This window comes from Salvia splendens, chromosome 10 (assembly GCF_004379255.2).
Source record: "Salvia splendens isolate huo1 chromosome 10, SspV2, whole genome shotgun sequence".
In the NCBI taxonomy this organism is placed as follows: domain Eukaryota; kingdom Viridiplantae; phylum Streptophyta; class Magnoliopsida; order Lamiales; family Lamiaceae; genus Salvia; species Salvia splendens.
This window is the reverse complement of record NC_056041.1, coordinates 20,436,184-20,444,818: the sequence shown is the minus strand read 5'-3', so window position 1 is coordinate 20,444,818 and position 8,635 is coordinate 20,436,184. Positions and strand designations below refer to the sequence as shown.

The window sequence follows — 8,635 nt, the reverse complement described above, 5'->3', positions numbered from 1 at the left end:
GTTCGCCTATGTGGGACCGACAGATGAACGACCATAGATGGTGGATTAACCCTTCATCATCTCGGGCTGATTGTCGAGATCTACAGCGGGAATTGCTCAAAATACGACCTCATCTCCAGGAAGCGGCCGAAATATGCCCTCTACCGCGCGAGCCTGCTGGAACACGGATGAGGTGAGGGTTAATCCAGCCATCGCCATCGGCGAGGGGGTTGCGTGGTTGTCTCAGGTTGTTGGCGATGTGTGAGCGGTCCATTGTTTGGGGTCGGCGAAATGAGAGAAGATGAGGGCAGCGGATGTTGGGCAGCGGCAGATTTTGAATCTAGGCGATTTGTTTTCTTTCATTAATTACCCTAATTAAGTGTAATTAGGGTTGTTAATAAATATGACTAAATCACCATTAAATATGCTAATTATTTCCTTAGTTGAAAACGACTCAACTATAAAGAAACTTCTCGAAATGGTAAAATGACTCAACTATGACGAAACAGAGGGAGTAGTTAAAGTGGAGAAATGATAAAGTAAAAGAGATAATAATGTAGACAAGACTCTTCTTCTCTATATTATTTTCTCTCTTATTTTACCATTTCTCCACTTTAACTATTTATTATTCTTTTTACAAAATGGGTGTATACTTATGATTTTTACCATACGTATAATAATGTATACTTATGATTTTTACCAAAATGGTAAAGTATAATAATGCATACTTTACTATTTCTCCACTTTACCTATTTATTATGATTTTTACAAAACGGTAAAATTGACCGGGACTCCTAAAATGGGTCGGAGGAAATAATATACTTATGTATGGACCTATTTGTTAAAATAAAACCTAATTTGTAATTTACCCCTTTTAAGTATTAATTGGAAGAAAAGTAAAACATAATGAATTTGTATATAAACTCGACCTTTAAGAGCTGAAGCCGAAGCTTCAAGTTTTATTCAACACCAAAAACACTATTAATCGAAGAAGAGAAGAGATGGCAAGGGATAGCTGTCTGACGCGAATTACGGCGGGCTTCGCCATCGGAGGAGCTGTCGGCGGCGCTGTGGGTAAGGCACCCTAATTCTCTTATAACCCTATCTGCAACAATTTCTCCCTCTTTCTCAATTAAATCCCTACGGAGACAGTATCATATGCCTCTGTTTTTAATTATCGTGTTACAGTTTATCAAATGCCTAGGTCATGGAGAGAATGTATGCAATTCCTGCTTTTAAAATTTTTAATTGTTTTATGCTTTGTTTGAAACCTAATTCATGACTATGGAGTTAGCTTAAATTAGGCTTTTCTGAAGCAGCACAAGTTTTATCCCCAATTTGAATGAATCGTAACAACATGATCCTGTTTAATTGGTTATCGGAATGTTAGTATTCATCAACTGATGGTAATGTTATCATCTGCAGGTGCTGTTTATGGAACTTATGATGCTATAAGATCTAAGGTTATTTTTTTTCCTTCTGGCTTCTGCTTTTTGAAAGCACAAATTTCATGCCTTTTTAGATAAACTTTCATTATCTTGAGCAACAGAGGGAGTGTGGTCTGTGTCATTTCAATGCTTCCCTTTTTCTTACAATATTTTGGATTTAAGTATCGATCCAAATTGAACTGCTTATAGTTATTAAATTGGCCCGTACCTTAATGTTGTTTGCGTGCTGGATGGGATTTTAAGAGAAAACCGATGACTGAGCTTTGATGATGCTATGTTTCATCTATAAATTTATAAACATTAGCTTTTTGAATATATGATATTTTGATGCTTGATGATGGTTGAAATCCATTAAGAGATCTGGAGACAAAATTGTTAGGCTGTCTGTTTTGTTTTCCATTTAACCTACAACGTAACTAGGGTTTGGAAAAGCAGGAACTGTTTAAGAAAGAGTAAATGAGAGAATAGAATTCACGGAACCAGTTAAGTTGCATCACTGCTCTTATATATGTGACATTGGGAACTATGGAATGTTATTTTCTTTTGAGTTAATTGTAGTTAGTATATCCTTTGACTAATGGTTCTTCTTCATTTACTTCTATGCATAGAGGGGCCAAACATCGTGCTAGATGGAAAGATGGTTTTGGACTATTTATGGTTCTTATTTCTTAATACACTTTAAAAAATTGTTAATCCATCCTTTGATACATTCAATGTTATCAAATAGCGGATATGGCGGAGCCATGGCGCTATGGCATGGCGTTCGGTGGTGGAAACGCCATAGCACCATGTCGCTGCCATAGCACCGCCATATCCGACATTTGACAACATTGCGTGTGTACTGCATTTAGGAATAGGGCATTATGCAAGAAACATGGTGGTTAGAGTGGTATATTATGCTTTATTAATTGTTTAAAGTGTTTTAGATGATATATTTTTATATTTTTTAATTTTTGAATTATATATAAATATATAAGTATTATTTTATTTATTTAATTTTTGACTGCCATATCCGCCATACTAATACGCCATATCCCTGTGGCGGTTTTTAGGCAAACCGCCATAAGCCGCCATACGAGATTGATAACATTGAATACATAAAAGATTGAATACTTTCTGAAATGGAGGTTTTGGAGAGAGCTACCCTATTGTAATGTCAGATATTGAGTTCGTTAACGTTTCTTTTGAAATATGCTACGTACTTCCTTTGGTATTAATGGTGCAATAATGTTCTTATTTGTCTTATATTTGTGTGCAATAATTTTTTTACTCCTTTTATGTTTCACCAGATTATTAGTTCGGCCATTTTAGTTGGCTTTCTCTGTCACCATGATCATCTTTCAGATATTCATCTTTATATGTAAAACTTCTTCAACTGCCTTTAAGTTTTAACACTCTATACTGAGTGCTACTGGAGATGTGAATATATTAATTTACGTCTTCCAGCGTGTTTTTCTAGAGAAATATGCCTGAGAAATGAGTAAAAGGTGACCACTGTTTCTTGACTGACTTTAATGGGAGATTTTTATCATCTGAAAATGCAGGTTCCGGGTCTTCTAAAAGTACGGTACATTGGGCAGACGACGGTCGGTAGTGCTGCTGTTTTTGGTCTTTTCCTTGGAGCTGGAAGCTTAATACACTGTGGCAAATCTTATTAGGGCTCGTTTGTTAAATAAGTAAGCACTTGGGTTTGGAGAACTGTGTCTGGATCACATCCCGTCGTCGGGTATGGATGATATATTTCATCTTAGCCTAGATTTCTTGGTCTTTTTTCTGCCTAAGTTAATGTTTTCTTTTCATGAATTTCCTTTTGTTTTTTTATTATGAATAACCTGCACATTTATAACATGTTATTGTCATTTGAGTTATTACAAACCCAGTGCCTATATTTATGTTCTGTATTTTTTGGTTTGTGGTTTTCTTGTGAAAGCATATAAAAGTATACCAACTTACAATTGCAAAACAAAAGAGCTGAGTCGAACTAATGAAGCAAATTGCAAGTAATATAATACGAAATGTCAACTATTTTGACCTGATTTAACTACATAATCCCAACATCCACGAGTACACAAGCATTGAATCTATAAGGCTTTATCTCATCACACCAAAACTAAACTTCAACCTACAATATGAATAGCAGTTTGGCCCAACAAATTACAATGTTAGCAGCTAGCAAAACTATCAGCTTTTTACTTGGCAGTTAGTTTGAATTTCTATCAAACATATGTCCTTACGCAAAATGCATTTCATGTTGCCACACTCTTAGATATCATCATCATCGCCTTCCTTGAGCACTAATTCGACTGCCTCAAACTCTAATACAGAAGGAGAGGGCAAAGAACACTCCTGATGGAGTGGTGAAGGAGGAGACTTCCAACAAGGCTTGAACCAATCAGAAAACTCTAGCATGGATAACTCTTCCAATTTGGGATAACAGTTGTCAAGATCTCGATCACCCTACAAGAAAATGTAAGCACAATATATCTCAACATTTTTCTATCCAATTCCTATATGTGCTTAAGCCTTAATGCAACCGAATCACAGCAAGGTGCATACCTTTGTCTGTTCCATTATCACGTCTGTCGAACCTGCATCATCTCACCCAACAGAAAAAGGCCAAGAAATCAATAAATGTGCAGAACTTTACGACATTGGTATGGCTTGAAATCGTAGTGCTATAACAGTAAGCAAAAAATATGACATGTTCCACCTCCAAAATAATACTAGCACTCTGAGAATAGACACAATTGGTTTTGAGAACTTATTCAAAGATCAGTTTAGGTGCAAAATGTTGTAATTACCTCCAGATGAACGGTCAGAAATGAGGGAAACAAGATATTTCGTTTGTAGTAATATCTAAAAGGACATGTCTCCTCTATAGAGACAATTTTACTACTGTCTTATTGATGAAGAGCAATTGAATAGCTTTCAAGCTGACATGCTTTTTGAAGAATCGCATATAACTACAAGGCAGTCTTTGAACAAGAAAGGAACATACAAGCATTAAAGTTTTGAACCTTTAGGTTTGTGTTATAAGCATCTAACAATGATAAAAGATGAAGTGAATGTAACATTGACATATAACCAAGTATTATGAGTTTGAACAGGTTACCATGTCCAGGAAGAACTGTGTCCAAGAAATTAAGCTCGGATGCTGCCGCAGAAGCTTTTTGTGCATCAATGCACTTCCTGTGGTCGTGCAAGAAACCTTCTTCCGCAATATTAAGATTCTCATTAACTGAAATCGTTTTCTTGGACAGTGCCTCACACTCAAAAACTTTCTGATTCGAACATCCAATTTCAGTAACTTTAAACTGTTTCTTTCCTGACTTTTTACTCTGTGAGGTTGCCTCACGATGAATAGACGACTTATTAGTAATGTCATTCAGAGCTTTACGACTCTTACGTGCAAATCCACCCTTCTTTGGCAATAGTCTGGATGTCTTCGATTTGCCATCAGCAGTGACTTCTACAAAATGAAATCAGTATAGTTTACATAAAGAGTACACAAAAATACTGAGCTCTGTATCTATCGCTTATGAAGCATCGTATGTGCTTGGAATTAAGCAAAGCGGAGCCTAGAATTAAAATAGGACGAATATGCAATGAGGTAAAGCATCATAGTACAGAAGATAAACTATTAGTATTACTTTTGCGGTGGACAGAATTTTCATCTTGGATGCTCAACGGTTTTAGAGTGAGAGGCCTTTCCATATTTCTTCAACACACTGCAAATACACACACACAAAATTATTAATTGAAAAAACATACACAAATCAATCTGACAAAGAAATATCTTTATAAGCTGTGAATGTTAGATAACATTGTCAAACTCTCAAAATTCAAAGAGTTATCAATATAAAAAAAAAGCTTTCAACACGAAATCAGGAGCATAGAAAAAGGAAATCTCAACAGAGCCAAAATCATATCGTGAAAGGAAATCTCGGCTAAGGAGCTTCGAATTTTTTAGGGGAAACAATTGATCCGATTTCTCCATTCATTTTACAGCACGAAAAATCACAGCCTTTTGAATTGCTTCGTTTGCTTATCTGATTTCACACTCACAATGAAAATGATATGTGAAAATTCAGTTGAGATTCATCACGAGATAGGTAGCAGCTTCAAAATAAATCAGCAAAACTCCCAAGGGCATTTGTACTGATTTAGAGGTCAAAATCTCAAACAACGAAAATCAAACAAGCAGTAAAGAAGTTCATTAGTCGAGAGATGAAAATCGAGACGGAGAAGTGCACCTGATGTTTCTGGAATGAATTCGATGAAAATCGCGTGAGAGAGAGAGGAGGAATGGGCGGGAAGGATGATGCCATTGAAATGGTTATTGATTGCTCTTCAATGGGCCTGGGAACGGGCCTGGCCCATACGCTAAATAAAGTGTCCAAAAGTTAGTCTGAAGGTTAAAAGGTGGCCTGACCATGCCACTGAGAGCATCCACAAAGGCGAGCAGGACGGCGTCCGTCCGTCTGTGCCAGCGGCACGGAGACGCTGTCCGCCGCTGTGCTCGCGCCGCTGGCACGGCGTTGCTCGATTCATCGAGCAAGCCCATGCCAGCGAGCAGGCGACGTGGCAGCGTGTGATTGGTCAACGGCATAGCCGTTGGCAATTACAATTTTTTTTTAAAAAACAATTGGATTTTAATTAAAAAAAACCGATTAAAAAAAAAAAAAAAATTTCCACTTTTCAAAAAATTATATCCGTTTTCTACCCACTTTTAATTTATTTTTCATTTTTTTCCCCAAAAATACATATTTTCATTTATAAATACCATCACTTCCACACCAAAAATTCACACCATACCACACAATTATCATCCAAATTCTCTCATTCCCATTCTCAATTCTCATCCAATCTTTCATTCACTCTTACTCTTACAACAAAACAATGTCCAGCCACGACGATCACCCCCGGGCTCCCACGGTTGGAACCCCGATTGGTTCGGTTCACAACCGTTTCCTAGTCCGGAAACGGAATATTCGGCCCCTCCTCAAAACCAAGATTCGGAAGTTCCGGGTGGCTACCGGCCTTACCCGATCGACGACCAAGATGCCCCCGAAGGGCAATACGGGTGGACACCCGAGCCTAGAGTGAGGTCGAGCGGCCCCTCCCAAACTCGGACTCCTCCTACTCGTGGTGTCCGCACACCATACACTCTGGCGGAGATGGAACAATTGTTCAAAACGTTCTTGTCAATCTCCGAAGATACGGAAATTGGCACGAACCAATCCGGCGATCATTATTGGTGGCGCATCTGTCGCCGGTACAATGAAAACCGGCCGGCTGGAACAATCGAGTGCAACGAGAGTATGGTGCGCAACGCCATATACAGAGCCAACGAAGAAATCCAAAAGTTCCAGGGGTATTACCTCCAGGAAGTGCGGTCGGCGGGGAGCGGCCGGAGCAAGGTCGACATCATCAGTTCCGCCTTGTCGACCTACCAATCCATGAACTACAAGCCGTTCAAGTACCTCAACATTTGGCAAGAGACGCGGTCGCATCCGAAGTATAGGGGAGGCGTAACATCCTCCTCTAGCGGCTCCTCCAAACAGTCAAGGTCGGTATTCCTATCTGACGCCGGCTCCGAAGACGTGGCTAGCCAACTTGCCGGAGCTAACTTGGGTAGCCCCGACGTCGGCCCGAGCGGTTCCCAACACCGACCGCAAGGAAGGAAGAAGGCGGCGACCAACCGTCGTCGCGCCGCGACTCCATCCGCCCCCGATCCAGAACCCGCTCCCGCTCCCTATGTGCCACCTCAACCCCCACCAACTCGTTTAAGGGGTTTTGGCCCAACTCAATTTGGCCGATAGGTCAAATATGACCCCCGAGCAACTTCGATCGCATGTGGCGATGATACGGGGTCTCCAAAAAACGTTGGGGGTATTGCCAGATGATGATTAGTCTTCACCGGCGGCATTTTTACGCTTAAATTGTGTAATTTTTATTTTTTAGTAGTTTACTTATGTAATTTTCATTTTTCGGATTTTAGTTATGTAATTTTAAATTTTATTGTAATTTGTAATATTATACCCTGGTATTTTTAATGAATTTTAATTTTGTGGAAATGTTTTTATTTAAATTGAATAATAGAATGGTGGGACCCTTGTGCTCGTCCTTGCAGAAGAGTACGGATGTGGGTGTTGTGCTCTTGCCTAAGAGCAGGCAGAAAAAGTAGGGTCGGGCCCACATCCGTGCTCGCTGGCAAGAGCACGGATGTGGATGCTCTGATGAGTTTGCATAGAGCTGACAGTTTCGTAACCGACACAAAAATTCGATACAAAAACGCATGAAATTAATGGATTTCGCCCAATAATTATTAGGTTCGTGTCTTTATCGCGTTAGGAACCCGATAATTTCGAGTTAGGTTTGATTTGGATCATGTGACCCGTTACAAAATACTCCCTCCGTCCAGCAATAGGAGTCCCGTTTTTCTATTTTGGGACGTCCGGGAATAGGAGTCCCGGTTCTACTTACCATATTTGGATAATTAAATTAGCCTCCCCCTTCCCACTAATTTACTCAAATGCCATTAAAAAAATAACCCCCCAATATTCTCTCACTCAATTACCCTCTCTGACTCTCTCACTTACGCTCTCACTCTCTCACTCGCTTTCCCTCATCTTCCTCCTTCGAAACCCTAAACTCCGCCGCCTCCTCTTCCTCCTCCAAATCTCCGCCTCCTCCTCCCCCCACGTCGACCGTCGATGGAAAATGCACCCTCTCCACCCCGATCCCCCATTTATTGGTTAGATTCGGCTGGAAATCGCATTGAACTTCCACGTTGGCCTCGTCTGAATCCGGCGCCGGAGTGGACGTTCGACCCGTCGGAGGGGCCTATCCCGACTCCTATTGCAACCCACATGTCGCCTATCCCTACATACTCGTGGGAGGCGGGTGATTCGATGTCGACCGTTGTTCCTGAAACTCCAACGGTCGAACTCCCTCCCTGGACCGATTCCCAGCCCCCTGTGTACCTTGAAACCCCAGATCTGGAAGGTATACCGTCGATGGTGGGTGGTTCCACCGTGATTCCTGGCACGCCGGAGACAATGCTCGAATCTGAGCTTATTGTCCCTGATACGCCGGGCTACGAGAGTCCGGACTCCAATGTTGTCCCTGAAGCTCCGCGAGTGAAGAGGCGGAGGCGACCCGTTGAGGAAGATGAGTGGTTCAAGGAGATCCTCCTGATTCTGTTA

The 8,635-nt window shown here is 40.6% G+C and overlaps 2 protein-coding genes across 3 annotated transcripts; one reads left to right on the top strand and one right to left on the bottom strand.

Moving 5' to 3' along the window:
• The first annotated feature begins 903 nt into the window (after window positions 1–903).
• On the top strand, window positions 904–3,302 carry LOC121750279 (reactive oxygen species modulator 1-like). The gene is made up of 3 exons (XM_042144794.1): window positions 904–1,053; window positions 1,405–1,442; window positions 2,972–3,302. Exons 1-3 carry the CDS (start codon window positions 981–983, stop codon window positions 3,083–3,085), a joined length of 225 nt encoding a protein of 74 aa, XP_042000728.1. The 5' UTR covers window positions 904–980; the 3' UTR covers window positions 3,086–3,302.
• Window positions 3,303–3,403: 101 nt separating this feature from the next.
• On the bottom strand, window positions 3,404–5,730 carry LOC121751049 (protein PATRONUS 2-like). 2 transcript variants are annotated; one of them, XM_042145759.1, is made up of 5 exons: window positions 5,681–5,730; window positions 5,078–5,155; window positions 4,540–4,896; window positions 3,984–4,015; window positions 3,404–3,884 (listed from the first exon to the last, which is right to left on the bottom strand). In XM_042145759.1, exons 2-5 carry the CDS (start codon window positions 5,139–5,141, stop codon window positions 3,690–3,692), a joined length of 648 nt encoding a protein of 215 aa, XP_042001693.1. In that variant the 5' UTR covers window positions 5,142–5,155; window positions 5,681–5,730; the 3' UTR covers window positions 3,404–3,689. The 2 variants fall into 2 exon arrangements, with proteins under 2 accessions (XP_042001693.1, XP_042001694.1); XM_042145760.1 differs by lacking the exon at window positions 5,681–5,730 and adding an exon at window positions 5,493–5,657.
• Window positions 5,731–8,635: the final 2,905 nt, after the last annotated feature.

What these genes read in the sequence shown, in the direction of transcription:
- LOC121750279 (XM_042144794.1), top strand. Translation starts at nt 981, where the DNA reads ATGGCAAGGGATAGCTGTCTGACGCGAATTACGGCGGGCTTCGCCATC. An exon ending in AGCTGTCGGCGGCGCTGTGG is followed by an intron (nt 1,054 to 1,404) that starts GTAAGGCACCCT and finishes TATCATCTGCAG; the next exon opens with GTGCTGTTTATGGAACTTAT. An exon ending in ATGATGCTATAAGATCTAAG is followed by an intron (nt 1,443 to 2,971) that starts GTTATTTTTTTT and finishes CTGAAAATGCAG; the next exon opens with GTTCCGGGTCTTCTAAAAGT.
- LOC121751049 (XM_042145759.1), bottom strand. Translation starts at nt 5,141, where the DNA reads ATGGAAAGGCCTCTCACTCTAAAACCGTTGAGCATCCAAGATGAAAAT. An exon ending in CACAGTTCTTCCTGGACATG is followed by an intron (nt 4,016 to 4,539) that starts GTAACCTGTTCA and finishes GAGATGATGCAG; the next exon opens with GTTCGACAGACGTGATAATG. An exon ending in TGATAATGGAACAGACAAAG is followed by an intron (nt 3,885 to 3,983) that starts GTATGCACCTTG and finishes ATTTTCTTGTAG; the next exon opens with GGTGATCGAGATCTTGACAA.